This window comes from Aspergillus pseudotamarii (assembly GCF_009193445.1).
Source record: "Aspergillus pseudotamarii strain CBS 117625 unplaced genomic scaffold BDV38scaffold_68, whole genome shotgun sequence".
Lineage (NCBI taxonomy): Eukaryota > Fungi > Ascomycota > Eurotiomycetes > Eurotiales > Aspergillaceae > Aspergillus > Aspergillus pseudotamarii.
Genome location: NW_022475082.1, coordinates 54,864 through 75,667, shown reverse-complemented (window position 1 = coordinate 75,667; position 20,804 = coordinate 54,864). Strand labels below are relative to the sequence as shown.

At 47.1% G+C, this 20,804-nt stretch overlaps 6 protein-coding genes across 6 annotated transcripts; 3 read left to right on the top strand and 3 right to left on the bottom strand.

The window, feature by feature from the left end:
- Nucleotides 1-257: 257 nt before the first annotated feature.
- Nucleotides 258-1,517, bottom strand: BDV38DRAFT_286906 (M20 family metallopeptidase; the record flags this gene model as incomplete). Its single annotated transcript, XM_032060770.1, has 1 exon — nucleotides 258-1,517. One exon carries the CDS (start codon nucleotides 1,515-1,517, stop codon nucleotides 258-260), a length of 1,260 nt encoding a protein of 419 aa, XP_031909380.1.
- Nucleotides 1,518-2,604: 1,087 nt separating this feature from the next.
- Nucleotides 2,605-5,529, bottom strand: BDV38DRAFT_258537 (AP-3 complex subunit beta). The gene is made up of 3 exons (XM_032055740.1): nucleotides 5,319-5,529; nucleotides 5,096-5,253; nucleotides 2,605-5,028 (listed from the first exon to the last, which is right to left on the bottom strand). Exons 1-3 carry the CDS (start codon nucleotides 5,356-5,358, stop codon nucleotides 2,764-2,766), a joined length of 2,463 nt encoding a protein of 820 aa, XP_031909379.1. The 5' UTR covers nucleotides 5,359-5,529; the 3' UTR covers nucleotides 2,605-2,763.
- Nucleotides 5,530-5,536: 7 nt separating this feature from the next.
- Nucleotides 5,537-6,448, top strand: BDV38DRAFT_186900 (uncharacterized protein). The gene has a single exon (XM_032052185.1). The coding sequence runs from the start codon at nucleotides 5,709-5,711 to the stop codon at nucleotides 6,372-6,374; it is 666 nt and encodes a 221-aa protein (XP_031909378.1). The 5' UTR covers nucleotides 5,537-5,708; the 3' UTR covers nucleotides 6,375-6,448.
- Nucleotides 6,449-8,329, bottom strand: nuf2 (kinetochore-associated Ndc80 complex subunit NUF2). Its single transcript, XM_032052184.1, has 4 exons — nucleotides 8,006-8,329; nucleotides 7,676-7,936; nucleotides 6,687-7,601; nucleotides 6,449-6,637 (listed from the first exon to the last, which is right to left on the bottom strand). Exons 1-4 carry the CDS (start codon nucleotides 8,105-8,107, stop codon nucleotides 6,524-6,526), a joined length of 1,392 nt encoding a protein of 463 aa, XP_031909377.1. The 5' UTR covers nucleotides 8,108-8,329; the 3' UTR covers nucleotides 6,449-6,523.
- A 35-nt stretch (nucleotides 8,330-8,364) lies between these two features.
- On the top strand, nucleotides 8,365-10,048 carry BDV38DRAFT_258533 (translation initiation factor eIF2B subunit alpha). Its single transcript, XM_032055739.1, has 2 exons — nucleotides 8,365-8,446; nucleotides 8,503-10,048. The coding sequence occupies exons 1-2, from the start codon at nucleotides 8,400-8,402 to the stop codon at nucleotides 9,467-9,469; spliced, it is 1,014 nt and encodes a 337-aa protein (XP_031909376.1). The 5' UTR covers nucleotides 8,365-8,399; the 3' UTR covers nucleotides 9,470-10,048.
- A 7,422-nt stretch (nucleotides 10,049-17,470) lies between these two features.
- Nucleotides 17,471-20,249, top strand: BDV38DRAFT_186584 (uncharacterized protein). The gene has a single exon (XM_032052182.1). The coding sequence runs from the start codon at nucleotides 17,742-17,744 to the stop codon at nucleotides 20,121-20,123; it is 2,382 nt and encodes a 793-aa protein (XP_031909375.1). The 5' UTR covers nucleotides 17,471-17,741; the 3' UTR covers nucleotides 20,124-20,249.
- The last annotated feature ends 555 nt before the right edge of the window (nucleotides 20,250-20,804 follow it).

The following is a 20,804-nucleotide window of genomic DNA, read 5'->3' as shown; positions in this document are numbered from 1 at the left end:
CCTCAACGGGATATACGGAGTACTTACAGAGTAGTATTGAATAACCTCATCTCTGCGGAAGCTGCAGGGCTTTCGCTTTCTGAAATAGGCCTGGACCCTCGCCACTTTTACTCCCGAGCGAAGGATACGTCTCGAGGCATTCCTACAACATCGAGATATTAAAGCCCAAGTGGGATTTGCCAATAAATCAACCGTGGTGTTGTAGTACTATCCTAGTTTACATCGTATTAAGAAGTCTAGGGCTATAAGAGATGCAATCAATTTTTCAAGAAAGTCAGGGCAGCAAGGCACAACGCATCCACTCCAACTCTCATTGTTGGCTGAATAACGGGCGCGAAAAGCGCCGAGTGGTTTCCTGGGATCTCTTCTGTGCGAGAATCTGCCTGTGCTTTATCCCAAAGTTCAGGATCAATGCCTCCCAGGAGCCAGAAACAGCTAGGGATCCTTCGGCAGGTTGCCAGCGTAGAAAAATCTTCGCTGATGTTAGTTCGCGGTACGTCGTCGTCAAAGTCGTCAAAGTGAGTCGCAAACGTTGCGGCAACTTGAGACGCAGCATCTTTGTCGTTCAGGGTAGGTGGGAAGCGTCTCGTGGGGATAAACACAGGAGGCTTAGGCGAACCACTCGCAGCACACTCGGCCTCAACGATACGCTGAATCGCAGAGATAATTTGTTCCCGAATTTCCAGTTTAACAGACCGAAAATCAACGCCGATCTCGGCCCTGTCGGTAATGATGTTCTCTGTCTGCCCAGCCTGGAGACTTCCGACGGTCAAGACAGCCAGGTCGCTTGGGTTGATCTCTCTGCTCACAATACCTTGTAGTCGAATGACAATATGTGCAGCAAGAAGCACTGGATCCACCGTCTGGTGAGGCTGAGATCCATGGCCACCACGCCCATAGACTGTGATCTTCATGCTGTCGGCAGCAGCCATGATGGCTCCAGGGCGCGAACCAACACTTCCTGCCCGCATTCTCATGACGTGCTGACCAAGGATATAATCAGGAACTGGAACTTTGGAATACAGTCCATCATCAACCATCGCCTGCGCGCCTCCACCTCGCTCTTCGTCTGGTTGGAACAGCACAATCAAAGTCCCGCTCCATACGTCCCGCATCTTTACAAGCGTCTCTGCTGCTGCTAGGAGACATGTAATATGCATGTCATGACCACAAGCATGCATCACTGGCTTTTCATTCCCTTCAGTATCGCGCATAGTGAGGGTGCTTGCATAGGGGAGCCCGGTCATCTCCTTGACTGGAAGTGCGTCCATGTCCGCTCTCAGGAGCACAGTCTTGCCCTCGCCATTTCGAAACACACCCGCTAGGCCGTAGCCTCCGATATTGGTATGAAGCTCATAGACTTTCAGCTGGGCCAGATGTGCCGCGAGCTTTTCCGATGTAGATTTTTCTTGCCGGGAAAGCTCGGGATGCGCATGGAAATACTTGTAAAGGTCCTCGTAGGGAGCCAAGTCCAATGACGCTGCCGTGAGAATTTCTGACAAGCTTGACCGTACCATCTTGTAGAATAGCAATGTGTGGCAGACGTGGAAGGATATATGCCGTGCAATGGAGGTGGGGTTGCAGTGTATGGGAGTCTCATGTAATTAAATATATAGTGTAGTAAGTATATACGACCCCGCAAGCTCCGGGGCCAGGCCGGCCCAATGGTCATGTTACATGTACCGCTTATCTAGAAATCTCCTATAAAAGGTACCTAGGTTTATATTTGAAAATAATTCAACAACTGGTAAAGACAAGACTTTGAGATTGTAATTACTTTTAGAATATTAGTTTCTTTAGTCCTAAACATAGTTCAGGTCATTATCTTTCATTATCATTGGAAAGTAGGGATCTGGAGAGTATATAGAGGCATCAATCTGTCTACAATCTAGAAACACCCCTACGATATCCTTCACAATAGTGTTGTTCTTCTTTAGTTGCCTCTTAGCTCTCTATAATACAATTCATATGACTAAGGTATTGATATTTACCAGCTTAGGAAGTACTCCATTGAATAGATGGTGTCCGACCTTGAAAGCACAAAACTCTGTTTGTACTAGTAGGTAGGTACCTATTCTCTCACAGAATCAACAACTTAGATGCTAGCCTCGGGTTATTAGACAAACAAATGTCGGAATATTTGCAGAACTATGCGAGGGATACCCCAAGCTAAGAAAACTGTGCATTTATACCAAGGTGGTTAATCTACTATGTAAATTGCAATCGACCAACAGAGTAGAATTTGTTGTCAGCGCACACCCTCTTCGTGCTGCGGGGAGTGAACAAGGATTCATTTTCATTCGTTATAGTCCTAGGCTTCATCGAGCACTCTTAACTAACCTCTAGGTACGTTATATCGCGTATTACTGCTTATAGCATGGCATATATTAAGTTTATACAAACATATATCCAAGCTGGTGACATTTTTTAAAGGAGTGCTAAACTACATAATACATCTTGTGCAGAACCCCATACGAAAATGAGCTGAATGCATTGATAATCCCCCTTGATGTAGGAAAGCCGTGATAGAAAATCCGGTCACTAAACCGTGAATAATTTAGTAATAATGATTGTAAAGTCATTATACTATTCACAAGTACTTGAATCATTTTGTCAGGCATTCTCTTGTAACTATTGGTTTGCTTCAAAAGTTGAGCAACTTTGAAGGATTCTGTGGGCTTATGTCATTGAGTTTATGAGCAATGTTCTATATATATAGTATATCTATGGTTAGTTCATGTAGTTCCAAATGTTCCCAAATCATCAAAGAACATCCCTCGAGGATCCCTGAACATGCGTACCACTCTGGGTTAGGAGTTGTCTTGCTTCTTCACCATCATCCGAATCCGTCTCTTCTTCGGTCTCTGCCTCTTCCTCGTCAGTCTCCTCTTCAGTCTCCTCCTCGGAGTCTGTAACCTCTTCCTCGGAGTCTGTTTCTTCTTCAGATTCATCGTCCTCTAACCATTGATCGAGAGTCTTATTCTTCATCGCCGATGCCGCTGCTGGCAGGCGCCCGTTCGGTTGTCTATTTGCAGCTGCAACAGTGTTCTGGTGCTCACGTAAGGCTCTATCAAGTCGTTCACCCGCAGTCGAAGGGGCTTTCTCTGTAAGCTCAGCTTTGACATCTGGTTCCCGGAGGCTGGGATCAGGTTCTTTTCCTAACTCAACCCAGTCAGGGAGACTTTGATAGCCTACGAGACCATGGGGGCCCGCGTCCGGACCAACAATCAAGGTAGAAGAGCCAATCAAAAGATCCTTTCGTGCCTCAGATGGGCTAGGGGCATGCGGTACTGGTTTCGGTGCGAGGAGCAGCAAGTTCGCAAGCTGTGTAGAAGAAGGCGAAGCAAGAAGGGATTTGTATAGTCGAGCACGGTCACGTAGATCATATGAAGTGTCATATCTAGCAAGGAGGAGAAGGTATCTCCAAAGAAGAGTAATTCTATCTTCCTCCCGCTCAGGTTTCTGTTCATCAAGGTTGTTTTCTTCATTTTCCCCCTCGTCCTGATCATCGGTCCACTCATTCTTATACTGATGTTCAACCTTGGGGCTTGCCGGAGGCTCCTCCTTGGGGGGGTTCCTTAGAAGGTGGTGTAGATACACCTTAGCCCCTAGGAGAACAATCTGTTGTTTCACGGCTTCTGCCTCATTAGCGAAGTCTTGTACCAGGATTCGCAGAACATCTGGTGCAAAATTCCTCTCCGGTTCTGTACCCGCATATTCTCCGACTAACCATACAATAGTCGCCCTAGCATCCGGGTTATTCGTCAATCCGAGGTGTTTCACTAACTCAATGACCGTTTGTTCATGCGAAGCTGGGTCTTGCTGGATTAGATGTCTGATCACAGTCAAGGATTCCGACACTAGATTGTCGTCCAGGCTAATAATTTGGTTGAGCAGTAGGCGAAGACAGTGACCAGCCGTGCTAGGGTCACTTTGTGCACAGCGTCCGATTGCGCGAACGCTCTCGCGCACCAGCTCGGGATCCGTTCCCTGGGAGAAATGTTCGAGCTCGCTAAGGATCACGCCCTTCAAGTGCAGACCACAATGAGGGAAAAGAATCGTAAGAACCTCGAGTTTTAGACGCCAGATATGAGGTGGATCTGAGGCATGAACGAGGAAGTGAGATACATATTTTCTGAAAGGCGCGGGATGACGTAAGCAAACAGCAACAATGTTGTAGAGCACAATATGCTGCACATCCTGAGGGCTTCGGAGTAGAGCAACCAAAGGACCAACAACAGCAGCAAGGTACTCTGACGGAGCGAGATACAGGAAACAACGAACGACATTCACAATGACTGCGGAATTGCGATTCTGTAAAAGTAGCCTGCAGGAGCGCAGAAAAAGCTCAAGATCAGGATTCACTATGGGAACTTCGTATTCCCGGCCACCCTCGTCATCCCCCTCTTCATCATCGTAGAAGCCCTTTGACACCGCTTGTTTAACTTTCTCAGTTTTGGGGGGAAAACACTTTCGGGCATAGATAGTCAAAAGACGCAGGGTTGCGATCTGGCCCCATTCATCCATGTCGACAAGCTTCTTGACCAAGCCGCGGTAGTGTTTGTGGATAAGATCGATCCTATCGGGACAAACTTCTAAGAAAGCGGAGACAGCCGGCCCAGCGACGAAATACTGAGTATCACCTAGCAGCGTAGACAGGTAGCCTATTAGCTGTGGCAGAGTGTTTGGGTCCAGGCGATAGCACTTCGGAATGGCCAACGCAGCTGCTTTGCGGACATGCGGGCTCATGTCGCCGCAACCCCGCTTAATTGCAAGGGAAACGATCTGGCTGATCACTGGCACTCTGATGCCAGACATTGTGCGGAGTGCCATGGCCCGCACCTGCGGGCTTTGATCCGTAAGCGATTTCTGGATCGTGTTGATGGACAGGAGCGCAAGATCGGGCTCGGCCTCGGCGTGGTGAACCAGGTAGATGTAAACAAGCTTCTTAACCTCGATATTCGTATTTGCGACATTCTTAACGACTGCCGAGAAGAAAGGAAGAGAGGGCTCGGAGCGATACATCAACTAATTAACAGCAGCAAGGTAATGTCAGCAAAAACACTGAGTCAGTCAAACCGGAGCTCTTCCATACCGTTATCACCCTGCGCATGCCATCCAGGACTTCCCGATCATGACGGCTATCGAGTAACTTTTTGATGTGTGAGGTGGTCACGTCGCGGGATGTAAGGCCTGTACTGGAACCTCTGGTCATCGCTGCGGACTGAGCTGCTTCAAGAGTGAGCTCTCGAGCTACAAACAGTCAGCTACTCAATTCGGCGGGATTTATCATGGGAGGATAACAGCATTTCGATTACCTGTTTCCAGCATCGACGATATCCGGGAGATAGTCTCCATCTTAACCCCAAGGCCCTCTTTGGGGCACACACTGAATATCTGGTTTGGAGGGGGTGTAATGTCCCTGAGGAAGAGAAGGGGGTAGGAAGAGTTGAGAGTTTGCGGCGGAGAGTGGGCAGGTGACGATAAGTAGCACCTAATGGAACTACTAATTAAATAAACTGCTGCCCGTCTCCCCGCAGCCTCCCCAATTCAACTTGCCGGGATCGCGCGACGCACCATTAATACTGTTAAACAATGTCCTTGCTTAAGGTGCTTGAATGAAATCGCTTGTCTTTTTTTATAACCATGACGACGTTCTTCAGCCCATCAGCTACGGTTAGCCTTTCATTCGGAAAATCATTACAACCATGATATCAGCCCGCCAAATATATCTTGGCAACTGGGTGACAGACTTGATACAATACATCCTCGATCATGACGCTAGCCGAACAGTTTTAATCATTTGTTCGACTCGGGATGCTTTTCTCAAGCAATTACTTGCAATCACACGCGCCCATTCAAGCGACACTGCGGAGAGTCATCCAATCCTGACAAAAACTATTGGACTACTGTCAGATTCAAACAGGATCAAGGTAGTCTACTGCCCGACATTAGAGAATCTTCGAGCTTATCTCTCTGTGCTACCTTTATCTGGCGACCTCATGCAAGGACCTATCACTGAAGAACAAAAGACACGGAAGCCTTTAATGGCCATTCTTGACCTAGTAGCTTTGCATATGCAAACTTCGGAGTTCTCTGCTCAGGGATTATCTAGGACTTTTGCCAACGCCGTTGAGGCTGCCTCAAGGGAGGGAATGAATCTTGTGCTTTGCGAATGTCAAGATGCTGCAAACCATAATAACAATGAACGCGGCGAGATGTTGTGGTACACTAATGTCCCATTGCTTAACAGTTCAGTGCGAAGAGGGGAACGTGCTTGGCTTGGACGCAGTGTGCCTGTGAACAGAGTCGCCCAACGATGGTTCGAATTGAATGAATCAGACCACCCTGCCCCAGATACCATGCATATATGAAAGATAGTAGCATCAGTGAGGTCAAGAAATGGATCAAAATAGCGTTATGGAATTATGTTCTATCGTTCTTCCAGTGTAAAACCGCAACCAACCGGGTATCCTAGAGCCGACCATATAACTCCTAAAAAATAAAAACATGACTCCGTAACTCATATACACTTTTCCATTTCAGTAATGTAAAGTTTGATATGCGATTCCAGCCTCAAATACTCATCATGGGCACTTTGAATTTCACTTTCGATGTTTTCCTTGAGGTCCACCATCTGATGCGAGTTAGTCATCGGAACAACCACGAAAGGGTTGAGATCATACCTTTTTCTCAGTTTGCTCAATTCTAATCCTCCTTCTCTCCATATCACGCTGCTTTTCCGCACGCTCTTCACGAAGCTGTTTCTGAACCTCCCGAAGTTCCTCCATCCGTGCCTGTGCCGCCTCTGCCTTCTCTTGCGCGTTCTTTCGCAGGGTTTCAATCCTTTCATTCCATCTTGCTAGCTGTCGCTGTAGCAACTTTTCAGTCTGCTCTACTTCTCTGACGCTGTTCCCTCTTTCTGAGATCGCTTCCTTGTTCCGAGATGCTCGTGATTCTTCCTCCTCCTCTTTCTGCAACTCCACAGATATGTCTTCAAGAAGCCGGACGCAAGCCTGGACATCATTGCTGACGACAGTGAACGTATCCGATGAAGTTTGAAGTGCTCTCGCCCTTTTCTCCATCGCATCGATTTGAGCCTTCTCACGCAGTAGATTCTCTGACAGCTCAGTCAAAGAGGCCTGTAGACTGACCGGACTTTCCATGGCATATGGCCGGAGCTTCTCAACCTCTTGTCGGGTACGCACGACTTTCTCCGTCTTCTCCTCCAGCTGCGTTTGCCGTCTGGCTTTATCTGCCTTGACTCGTTCCAATGTTTCAGCAACCCGCTCCTGGTTTCGTCTCAACTCAAGTAGTCGCGCTTTTAATTCGTCGTTTCTCCTGACTTTCTCTTTTACTTGTGCTTCGTTGGCCCGTAGATTCCGCCGCATTTCTTCCAAGCGTTGCTCCATCTCCTGGTTTTCTGCATATAAAGTATCAATCCGTGCCTTGGTTTTCTCTGACTTGTTGAAATGCTCATCAATGACGGGCGTTTGAGACTCGCGAAATCGAACAAAGTTGATAAGATAAGAGAATATCTTGATCAAGCGATCGTGCGTAGGCTTTGTTAGGTCCGTAAAAGTAAAATCATTGACCCCGCACTATATTGTGAGATAGATTAGCTGTGGCCACTGGATAAATAGACAGTGACAATCCTGGCAAAGGCTTCACCCACCTCCATCATAAGCTTTCTTAAGCTGACGAAGAACCCCATGAGGTTGCGTGTGTCGGTGGGAACAATATCGGGAAAGTCGCCGCCAACATCATCCGCCGCTGCGCGCATTGCAGGCTCTACTGCTTCATGGGTGATGTTCATGAGGAGCTCGGCGAACCATTCGAATACCATCTGGATTTGTTGGGGGTTCGGCTTGATAAGGTCTGCGGCAGTGAAAGGTATACCGATATCGTTAATACATCCTGCAATCTCCTTATCGGGCTATCGTCACTGTTAAAAAATAGTTGCATTTATGGGTGGATGGCTGCTTAAGCTAAGTCATATACTAACCAGGCGCATCAATGCATCGTTCTCATCTTCCTTCTTGCGACCTCTGCCGTGATGCTGTTGGGAGCCACGAAATTGCTGGCTCATTCGGTGATTATAAGCCATCTTCTCAGACAGACTTCACTCTGTACTGGAGTTTGACGGAAACGACACGGGACGGTAAAATGATCGTGGTGGTGGGTTGACAATGTGCTGTGTCTATGTTATGATGATTGTTTACCGCCAAGGGCCTCGCAGGGCAACCAAATAGGACTAGCGCGAACTGAGAGGGGCATCAATGCAAACAGCACAAACACTACCCACGTCGCTTTCAAGGTTTCGATGACTCTTCGCCATATTGAGTTCCATTGCTTTTGAAGAGACTATCAAGTCACCAAGTGTTCTCCAAACAGTCATTATGGCGTCCACTACGCCGGCACCGTCAGAAGCTGCTAAGCCCTTTGAGTGAGTTTCATGCACTGCTAACCCTTGAGTCTCGCAATAGGCTAATCTGTCGCTAGCATTGTCGCAACTTACAATGAGTTGCTGCGCTCGGATCCGGACTTGACAATGCCAATTGCTGCCATCGAAGCTTTGGTATTACTTCTCACACACTCTCCTTCATCGACGATATCGGAAACCCTCGATTTACTCGAAAAGTCTACCACCCACCTGAAAAAGTCAATCCCTAATCCCATTGGTCTCTCGGCTGGAACCGATCTCTTCCAACGGTATTTGATTACTACGCTACAGCGACCAGGCCAACTAGGGCCCGCTGGAGATTTCAACGCTATCAGAGCTCATCTTCTCTCGAACGGCCGGTTGTTCATCAGACGTGCTAAGGAAAGCCGGGACAAGATTGCTGCGTTTGGAAGGGGCTTCGTTCGGGATGGCAGTACAGTATTGACAAACGGTGGATCCCGAGTCGTCGCTTCATTATTGCAGAAGGCCGCTGATGAGAAGGGTGGGCCTTCTGCGGTGCGTTTCCGTGTCATTTATGTCCTCTCTCCCGCTAAAGACTCTTCCGCAGAGCCTGAGGGTATGGAAACAGTGCGCGCACTGCGCGCAAAGGGCGTCCCTGTGGCTACAATCCCAGAATCAGCCGTTGCCTACTCCCTTGGAAAGGCGGACATTGTTATCGTGGGTGCAGAAGGTGTGGTGGAAAATGGAGGCATTGTGTCTCGCATGGGAACCTACCAAATCGGTCTTCTTGCCAAGGCTATGGCAAAGCCTTTCTACGCCGTGGCGGAAAGCCACAAATTTGTCCGACTGTACCCGCTTGGGCAATATGATCTACCCATTGAACAACGTGTGATTGACTTCAACACTGAAGAAGATATTACTGATGGGCACAAGCCACAGTCGGTAGCTCATAGTTCGGATGTGGTGGACTTCACGCCGCCCCATCTCATATCCGCCTTGATCACAGACAGTGGCGTTCTAACACCAAGTGCTGTTAGCGAAGAGTTGATTAAGATCTGGTTCTAAAACTTTGAGAACTATGAGGTATAGATGTCGCCAAGTTGGGTTACAGATTCGGCGTTTGAGCTTAATGATGTACCCCGCTTCACGGCAAGGAACAGTGTGTTTCAACGGAGCTGAAGAAGTCCAGCTGAAAGGGACTCAGGTCTGAGCTATCACCCAGTGGATCGGCTCAGACTGACTCGGCGTGCAGCACACCGACTACATGTGTGGCTGTTCAATAGTATTTGTCTTGGCGGCAAGGCGTGGAAACCAGGCTCCCACAACTCGTTCGTCACACGACTGGGCACATGTGATCTGTCTTATTTTTTAAGGATGCCCTCCGAGTATTGGAATGAGTAATTCGGAAAAATTGATGCAAGGACGGCGAGTCGAGTCGTAGGTGCTGGTGGAAGGAAACTATTATGCCATATAGAAGCATGGCTTTTATACGACCCACAAAAAAAGAGCAACATCATGACTTGATTAGAGAATAATGAACTTGAGAGATAATGGATTCCATTTCAAAAATGATCCACCCCCCCCCATTTTCACCCTTCTCCAGTTCCCATAGCGCTGTATACCCGAATCATTAGGGCTTGCCCCTAGAAGCGTAAATCTGAAATATAAATCATCACACATCTCAGCGTTACATATCGTATCCCATCCAGGATATATCATATCTCATAAAGGAACCACCCCTGATTCCATTCATACGTCATAAGACAACCATGTCCTGCAACAACGGTCTCAGCATCACCAAGACCTTATAAGCTGACAGTCACACATATCCCAAACCATCCGTTTGAGACGAGCCGCCTTTTACCCGATCATCGTAGTGATAGTCAGGGGTCCTCTTCGAATAAATGTAACCGGACTTCGACTCGGTTCGAATTCTGATTGCAAGAGAGCACAGCGAATGACTGATATCGACAACCCCGTATCGATATCTAAAACTTGCATCATATTCAAATACGATGTCAAACGAGTGACGTTTTAGGGGGTGGGGGACCCCAAAGTAGACATAGTAGTTCGATCGAAGACTCATCATTTTTGCCTCCCGTTTTTCTTCTCCATGTCAATTTCATTCGTTTGCTTGATCGACATTTTCCGCCGTCCCGGCTTCAGTTCGCGATGCGCTTCAGGTACATGTCCTGTATATCAAATCTCTGTAGAAAGGCAAATGCGTAGAGGAGTAGGTAGCCAAAGGCCACGAATAGCCATAGAAATGCCATGGTCTTTTGTACTGTATTTTAAATTATTGGCTAAATTCGAAGTACCTCGACTATGTCACGATGATGGTATGCGCACACACCCGAGCAATGGACGAGTATGAACAGAAGATACGACGATTGTAGGTCCAGCAACTACGACGTTTACGGGTGGGATCCGGACCTTTAAGTTGATGTGTGCTCTGGGAAAGAAGATTATTGGCATGTGTTCGGTTTTTTAGTCAACCAGTGTCCCTGATCAGGTAGTCAGGGCAGCCATTCTCTGGTCTACATTGTCGCGGATCCCTGTAACAATCGGAGGGAGAGGGGATGACCTGAAAGCGGGGTTCTCTTTTTTCTGGACAACAAAAGTAGTACTACTACTTTTCTTCGGGACAAGCATGAGGTTGTGGTTCTCCTGGGCCAATAAGGTTGCTAGATGGCCTTTGATTGAACTTAGATTCATGCAGTCAGAGACTATGATGTGGCGATGTATCAACTGGATTTTCCGATCTACAAGAGTATATTTTAATGATACCTCTGATCCGCTGATTCTTCAGTCATAGGCCAATAGATGGGGTTAGATCATGACCATTACATGTCTATAACATCAGTCCAATATTTCGCCAACAGGATCTTGTTTTACAATTCTTTTTATTATCTTGAATTTTATTTCAGTTGACTATGACCCAAAATCGAACGAATCGGCTTCGACATTCGGCGGTGTGATGTCGAGGATGCGGTGAGACAAAGGAAAAGTCCTCTAGTCCCTTCATGGAATCCCTAGAAAGCGGAAAAAGTTCCAATAGGAACTCCATTTCCCGTTATGTCACGGTTATGCAACCCAATGTACCTCTGGTTGGGCGATGGCTCTGGGGACACAGAATCTCTGCTGGTACTCTTTCCTTTCTCTCATCCGAGGGGCCCGGAGATTTCATTCAAGGGACTGTTCAATAATTGACCAGGTTGCATATGATTTATAAAGACGAAGGATAATCTTAGTCATGCCAATCACGACCCTTGCAATTTCTGCTCTAACAGCGACAGCCGTTGGAAAAGTTAATCGCTGACTTTTTGCAGGAGATGGATGGTCTTAATTCTAGAAGTTATTATGTCTATCAAAACACAAATGGTCAAAGCCCGTTTTTTACTCCAGAGTTAGGCCTCAGTTATGAGTCTTGCCTGTGGGGAAAGACACGTGCTTTCCACGGGAATTTCGCTAGAGCCCACAGTCAAATAGATGATTGGACGGGCCCTGGCTTGTTCCCACTGCCCCTCCGACGGTCCCGTGGTTTCTGTGCCGCTGGCGGGCCCATGGTTGGGATGTTCTATTGGTACGCATTCCAGTCGGGTAAGACTTACAGAGTTCGGTACAATGTCGGGCTGTTGAGGACACCGTGTAGAAGGAGAGAGAGCAAAAAAATACAATAAACCAAAGGCGTTAGGTACACACTACTAACTGCCAACACTTCACATTATATGTCTATTTTGGCTGTTAGTCCAGTTACTTTGCATCAACTCGGGCCGCTATCTCAAATTACTTATGATCCATCCATCATAAAGAAAATCCGTGCAATCAGCAACTCCGCCTTATCCGCGCCCCGTATCCATCGATTAATGCAATCTTTCCTACAACCCCAGTCTGCAATCAAACCAAGCCTATAGACTAAGCCCTCGCTCACTTCGAGAAACCACATCTCCCACCTAGTGGCTTGCCAAACATAAACTCCATCACTTACAGGAAGAAAAGATAAGTCTCATCCAGAGCCATATCTTTGTCGCCGGCCAGTCTCGAGGATCTCTGATGGGATAATGGGCGCAGAATCACTGGCACCCGCAGAGCAAAACAACTACTATCCTAAAATTCAGAAGGAGCAGGGATCACAGTCACACCATGCCCCCGAAAGCGACAAACCCCGTGATTCCTGGTCACTTAGAGGATTCCTGAGTCGCCACGTGAGCCGTCGGTATCGCGTTCTGGAACGGGAGCCGAATAGACTCCGAAAACGATTTACCAATTAAATGGTCGTTGATAAAATTGTCTCCATCGCAGTTTTTCTTTTTTTTTTTTTTTTCTACCCGCCTTTTCCCTATTCTAGCACCACCCATTGTCTCTGGATAATGAGGGATTTACCCGCCCGGAGTACCTAGTAGAGGGGGAGAAAGAAAGAGGGCGTTCGTGTATGTGTGTCTCAGACAAAGGAAGAATTCGAGCTGTCCATTCCAAATCTGGCCACGTGCGGATATATCGGGCTTGCCAACTGTTTGGATATTCAATGGTGGGATTTACTGATGGGCCCTGTCTTCGACTCTTATCAAGAACTGCCATCTGTCAGTTTCTTTGCCTATGTGAGACCTGTGATGGGTCCGCTGAAACCTCGATTGGAGGGGAACAGTTCAGTAGTCGGCTGTTGTCGGTTTCACTAAGCTGTTGGGTTGAATGCCAGTTATTGCTTGGCATCTGTATAGCAGGCATTCCGCCCGTCCATGGTTTAGCGCGGCATTGGACGGGCGATAGCGAGGTTTCTCATCGGAGCTAAGCATATTTCGAATCGAATCCATCCTGAAGGTGGTCGGAGTCTTGGAGCAATGCTAGAGCCGGGATATGACGTGTACGATAGCGAACAATGAACAGAAATGGTAAAAGAGCCAAGATACTATCTAAGAAGGAGGGGGAGGGAAGCAGAACAAAGCAAGACTGAATATGAAGAAGACAGCAAGGGGAGATAAAAAGAAAAGGTTGTGTTGGGCAATCAGATGCCTTCCAAACTAGCCAAACAGCTCATTGGAGGTACTTTGCTTCTTATGTAGCCCAACTGCCAACACAGGGTCAACGTGGTTCCCTACAACACTAGCAAGTAAACTTTTAAGCCCATGCAAGACGATTTAGCGTAACGGCGACTGCGAGTGGACAGAACTAATATCAGAAACCTTTCAAATAGAACCCAGTTATTCTGATCTTCTCGGTGTTAGTTGTCAAGGCGAGATACTGAGACCTGCACCGTTGGCTGGTATTGTGACAATGGCAAAAGGTATCGATCAATACATTCTTAGCTTCCCCGGTATATAGTTTGTGACAGGTAAAGTTATCATTATGCATGCAGTGTGACACAAAAGACAAACGTATTGCGGTATAGCCTGACCGTTTAGGATACTCTTGCTCCTATTACCCGTAGCTTAGTCGTATGAGGATTCATCGAGACTACGGTAAAGATTTGTGCTAAGGACAGTGGGCTCCAATGGAGGATTGATCTTTTAGAAGTTTTTAGATAAGCGGAGTCTAGAAGCCGAATACCTGAGGATGAGAGTGTTGTAATGTTTCTTACAGTAATAAAAGTGTCATGCCAGCGTCGAACCCATCATCGTGATTAAAAAGAAATTACACCGCCAATCAACAACGTTGATAACAAGATCACAATCTATTACTTCAATCTCGACTTGATCGACGAAGGGCTTCGGACTACTTTCAATCGTTACGCTTACCTGCGTTGCAGGTCCAGAGAGAGACTGTTGGCCATAACACCCGCCTAGATAGCACCAGCATCTTGAAGCTTCGGTAGATGCCTGAGGAGGGCTTCCCTGTAATTTCCCTTACCCGTAAACAGAAGTCAATTGATTGTTTAGTATTGACGTCCATGCAAGGCTGAATTTGTGGCTTGCTCGTTATTCAGTTTGCTTTAGTCAGCTGGAATGTCTTCCTCTCGGTTCCCCTGCTAGATTGAGATCTGGCCGAGTCTTTAATTAATGAGATGCAGGAACAAATGATCCACTGATTTCGGAAGATGGTCGATTCACAAGTACGGAAGTATACCCTAGCTTTGTCGACAGGCAAGATAGCTAATATTACCTGAGGAAGCAGTGCCTTGTAAGATATTCGATAGAATTAACTGAAGAGTGTCTGAGAGAGGGTGTCTTGGTTGTTAATTCGCAGTCATCGGTAAGCAAGCATGTGGGAAAAAGCGGACATCTGTGTTGGGGTACGTAGCCTTCTGGGGACCTGAGTCATTGCGCTGCGATCGAGATACCAATGATAGGGCAGAGCCATTATATCGGCACAACCAGAGGGGGACCACATTCTTTCGAGCGGCCCCGGTTTGCGACTCGGGTAAGAAGTCTCATGGCCCTGAGTTCGGTACTTGTATGACACTGAGATTGCATCTTCCAATTATCGATGTTTTCTCCCTTGTCCATGCCCAGTAGTTAATCGCGAGGACCCAATCTGCAAGGCATAATAAATTGGGTGGATACGTACTGTCTAATGAAAATGAGAGAAATTATTCCGGAATAATTCACGCATTGCACTCTGGCAGATTGTTCCGAATAATAATGATTGGAAATGGGTTCCATATCCACATCTGCGACTAGGAACGTCCAGACCTGCACCGACTGGCACATTCTTGGAAGGAAGGCCTGAAGTGATCGACAGACGGAACACTGAAATCTGAAGGTCTGAAGATGAAGTTTGGAACCTAAGAGTTTAGTAGGAAAAACAAAGCCCCACACTCTGGGAAGTTACCTAAAAATGGAGGCTCGACCGTTACATCCATGGATTTTGCACGGCATGGCCCCTGCGCCTGGGCCTGTCAGTGGCTGTCATAAACGTACCACGGTACCTGACTTTTTCTCTTCGGTAAGCACCCCAAGAGCGCCTGGGGAGGAGACTTGGTTACAGCTCAGTTAATTGAAGCTGACATCGATGGAAAAGTTGAGCCGTTCTAATATAAAGGAATACCTCCTAAAAGTGTTCCTCTTCTTGGTAGGCTTTGTTGAATTTCCCGTCAGGACCGGTGTCACTGCCTATCCTGTCCCCCGTTGGATAAGCGAAACTAGCACCCAAGTCTTAGTGCGACGTTATGCTTTAAAACCTCTCCACCGGAGCATTCCACTCCATTGTTCGTCGTCATTTTAATATACCTAGTATACCCAACGGTCTTTCATAATATTTTTCCCGTTCCTCTCTGGGATCCACTGATCCAAAGTGTAATGTGTAATGTATGTAGATGTACGGAATATAAGTCTTGGTATGTACGTACTATAGAGAGTATTGGAATTGTCAGTCCGATATAAAATTTTTTGTACTGTGTAGATACCGTGTGATCATGATGTCTTGGATGACAAGCACAGCCCTGTATGGTATGCTTAAACGTATCGGACCTTGGAACTCATAGTAGAGAGTTTCGGCAACGAATCTATGAAGAAAAGAGCCCACTAGGCCTTTAAAAGTGAGATAGCCACGGTAAGGCCTCGGGAACACGTAAACAGGTATTGATGTTGTGATTTACTCCCTTGACATCAGAGCTGTGTTAGCCCTGTCTCAAAAGACTCTAATGTACCGCTTCCTCTCACTCACAGTACATATACCTGTTGCATCCTGTTGAGGATACCAACTGCACTAATGCGCAAGTAGTTGGGGAAACGTAGAGAGCTAGGCTGATACTTGGTGAATATCTTATCCTTCAGTAGAGTACCGGCTTTGAGAAATGATGAATGCTTGAGCTCTGGGCCTTCCTAGTAATATAAGGATATTGCAGATATTATTGATCTGATTCCCATGAGTCGTTCCGAAAAATCCATAACGGCATCACGCTCGTATTTCCAACTTGAAGCAGATGAACTATTGAAAATAATGATTCTAGGCATCTGTTACCACTGACAACAGTATCGGACGTAGCCAAACACCCGCAGTACCGCCGGAGTCCTGGGTAATTATTGTACGGGGCGGTATTGTACTATCTGTTTCTAAGTATGGAGAGTGGAGCACCGCTTGGACGGGACCTATTGAATACTAACTAATCCATGCCTAAGTGGTCCCTAAAGCAGGTACTAAAAGGTACCTAGGCATTCAATTCCAATGATGTCTCTCCCTAATCAGTAGTAACAATGGGATTGGGCTTCAATCTGGCAGTCTGGCCTAGTGGGTTTGGTTCCCCACATGTGAAGAAAATTTTCATGATCAACCTCCGTTGGATTCTTTCCCTGCCTGTTTCTGTTTTCTTTGCTCTGACTGAATATTGAGGAAGTCTCCTACTTATTAGTAAGGCTTCCATTTGAGATTAGAAAAGCCGTTTCGGTAATAACTATCAGAGTTTAAGAGAAAACAAAACTTTGAAAAAGGAGATGTAGACAATATGATCAGCAGACAATCAACGGTTCGGACTGACCTGTAATTTTCGAGATAATAAGGTAAAACAATAGACGGAAAAGAAATATGGATTTTATTTAATTTGATTTTATATATATAATTTCTTATTTTTCTTTTCTGGGAGAGGGGAAGGAAGATCCTCTGGTTCAAGTGGTCCCTCTTGTGACGGCCGGGGCCGGGGGCGCTCGCGGTGTAACCAGCAGGCCTGCTCCCCTGGGTAAAGTGACCCAGAAAAAGGGCGGTTTGTTTGTCTCGGCCCTCGCAGTCACTCTGGCAGTCCCTCGCTCACTGACTTGACTCTTTTGGGTATTGGGGTTTTGGTCTTTTGGGCTCACTTTTTCTTCTTGTTTCTCCCTTTCCTCCTTCCTTTCCTCCCTTGTCCTCACTTTCATCTTCTTCGTCATCTTTCGCTTCAATCCCGTTCGTTCGTTTTAATACTTGATTGTAATCGGTGGAAGCTATCTTTTTGCCACTCCTTGTGGCGTGTGGCTCCGGAGGGTCTTAACTTTCACCTGGACAAATAGCACTCGCTCAGTACTTACGTTTTTTTCTACCCGTTCGTTCTAAACCAATAGTTTTCCTTTTACACCCCCCAGTCCATACCAACAACCGGGGGGTCTTTTCAACTCTTTCATCTTATACTTTTTTTTGTCTATCGCTTCGAGTTGTCTCGGGTTATCTTTTTCCAGTGACGCTTATTAGAAAAGAAAGAGGACAAAGAAGTTTAACCTTGATTCAACAATTCAACTGCCGCCGGATTAACCGTCTGTTCTATTTATTTCGGTTGCTTACTTCGAGCCACAGTCTAGATTGTCTGGTGGTCGCGTGTGATTCCCAGTCCCATCATTCCTCATGAGCTCAGTCATCCGGTCCGAATCTTCATCCGAAAATAGTTGCGTCCACGTCTAATTCTTACGCTGGACGAAAGAACATATGACCAGGCGCCATGGCGATATGGCCGTTTGGTCGGAAGAATAAGCGGCATACTGTCCAGTTGGATACAGTTGCTGCGGCTGATGTCCATCTGCCACAAGAACCTCGCCTTAGCCTCGACGATGCCAAATTGAGGAGGAAACCTTCCCGCAAGAAATCTAAACGTCAAAAAAACAGACACTTACAGCCTGCTGACGATCTCTCGGGTCCTGTTCAAGATGCACCGCCTCTCTCTTCACAGCCGACTCCATACCCTCCACCTACGTCACATAGCGAGCGGGTGAAAGGTGCACGGGGCTCGTCAGCCCGAACTGGTCTGACTCCAGATGGTTATATGTCTCGCACTACCGTCGGTCAAGACCAGCCCTCATTGTCCCGAAATGCGTCTTTGCGGAGACAAAACCGTTCTGAAACTGGGCCCGCGGTTTTGAAGAAAAAGCTAAGCAAGCGAAAAGCCTACGAGATCGCCAGGGAGCGAGAAATTCGTCTAATGTCCTCATCTCCCATTGATATACCTCGTCGTTCCACTACCTTGCCTTGTGAACAAGGATCTGCCTATACCCGTAGAGGGCCTAGAGCCCAGAGTCGTCGTTCAGACCGACACTTTTCTGACGTCAGCCTCCCGCTTCGCGACTCTGCATCCTCGCTATCTGATTACTCAGAATCATGCACGTTTAAAGTTAACGGCTTCGCTGCCTGGACTCCCCGTCCTGTTATCCGCTATGTGGAGGCTCCTCGTGTTCCCACAGCAAGAAGTCTAAAACCATCCGAAGCGTCAACTCGGAGAGAAACGGCCACGGCTATTTCCGTTTCAGAGGATAATCTCCACTCGAAGAAAAGAGTTGACGACTTGGCCGACGACCTTGATGCAGGTGCGTTGAGGGAGCTGCTAGAAAGAGATCGCCGACGAAGGGAAAGGAAGAAAGCCGAAGAGTATGAAAAACTACAGCGCAAACTGCAGCGCGAGGCTGAGCGCCAAAGGTTGGAGGAAGAAATCGCTAGTGGTTCTCACGACCACCAAGGTGAATCGCAGGACATGGCTGGAACTCAGCGAGGCCGGTTGAGTGCCGATTACCCTACTGAAGCTAGAGAGTGCATCGCTGAAGACGCATCTGAATTAAACGAGACAAGACACAATACTCCCGGGCTTTCAACTGGTTCATGGTTGCGGGGTCTTTCTAAAGGCACCGAACGGAGTGACCGTCAATCATTCGAGAGCGTTCATGTTATTGGTAACATTGATGATAGCTCCATCCGGGAGCGGAGGCTGGGTATGCGGCGCAGCTTCGCTCCATCGCAGGAGATGGGTATGTCACGTAGCACTCTATCGCCATCTCATTCACCGACAAGACGCGAGGTTTACAGTCCGACGTCCTCGCAGGCATACAATCTTGGCAGGGAATCTACCTCGGATGTGTCCAGAACTATTGACTCGGAGCGACGGCTATCCGATCATAGTAGTGGGCGTGTGAACACAATTACCTCCTTATTTAGACGTGGTAGCTCACGCCTCAAGCGGCGCTATCGCGAACGTTTCCAAGACCGTGGTTCAGAATTCTCGTCGAACACATCGCATGAATCTTTCTTCAAGGTTCCGACACAGTCCTCAGGACCTCCTCCATATGTCCCCCCAAAAACTTTCTTACATTCCGGTTCAGTGAAACGTTCCCAATCTAAATTCAGGGAACATTTCGGTGACGAGCCCTTATCGCCCCCTGACTCACGGCTACAATCGCCCGACATTCCTGAGGAACCCTTTGAGCAGTCTGAAATGGAAACTGAGAAATTCGAATTGCATGAGAAAACGCGGTATCCAATTCCCGGGTCTGATTCGGAACCTCAGGATGCTCGTGGAAACCGTCATTATTCTTGGACGGGCGATAGCATGGAAGGGGACGCCGATAACATTCCTCTATCTCAATCGCTGGCGTCAATAGATTCAGAAGGGTCTTGGATGTCAGGCCAATTCCTTCGTCGCATCTCTCAGAGGACGAGCACCCCAGCCCGACCAAGCCTTAGCTCCTCAAGAAACAGATTGGACGAAGAACGTGAAGAGCCACCTAAGGAGGAGGAGATCACGAGTAACGAACAACTTGTCAAGTTTAGTACCAACCACGATGAGACCACCAGAGCCAGCCACGTACATAATGAGCAAGACGACTTTGAAATGGTTAATGCACCAGAGCCGACTGAGGAGACCTGGCATGATGAGATTGCAAAGCGTCCTGTGCTTGTCAACCCGGCAGTCAGGCCTAAGTCGAACGAGGGTCTGCTCAATAATGTCCAATCTATGTGTGCAATATCTATGGAAGAGGAGTTCAGTCCTATCGAAGAACATCCAGCTGAATTTTATTTTGAGACCAACGATGACTATGACGGCCGCCATGGCCATTAGGATATTGCCACTGCATCGGGCAGTTAGCCCATGGCCAAACTTGACTGGGGCCTTATTACCGAGCTTGACCTTGGTGATGTGATATTCATTCACCATCCTTTGATTTTCTCCTTGGCGTTCTTTCGTCCTAAGAGTATTTAACCAGCCTCTTTCGTATATACCCCAGTCACTTCTTTGAAACTTTCCTTTGTCTCTCCTTGGTGCTGTTTGTTTTGCACGTGTTTCATGTGGCACTTGACGTAGCCACAAGTTCACTTCGTTCTTCGATGTCTTCCCCGTGCCGACTCGTCGTTTTTGCTCGCGGGCGTTGCTAGTTCTTGTGTTTGTTGATACCCCCACATCAGCTGAAGTTTGAATGAGTTTGCAAAGTTAATGGCTCTATTTGATTCATTTTCTTCTGAACTATATCCTCCCGATAGACTTGAAACAATCCCATTCTTCGATTCAATGCACATATTGATGCCAACATGCAAGTCGTTGCATGCGTGACTTGCTTTTTCTTTCGATATTGCTATACCCTTTATGATCCCCCCTCCCAAATTATACTAGTTATTAATTGATGGTGCATGAGGGTCTAGTGTATCGCAACAATGAAAGAAAAAAAAAGATAATATTTCTGGTTAAGAAGATTTCTAATTCTCGTAGACTGAGGAATTATGCTACTCTTTAAGAAAAAACCGT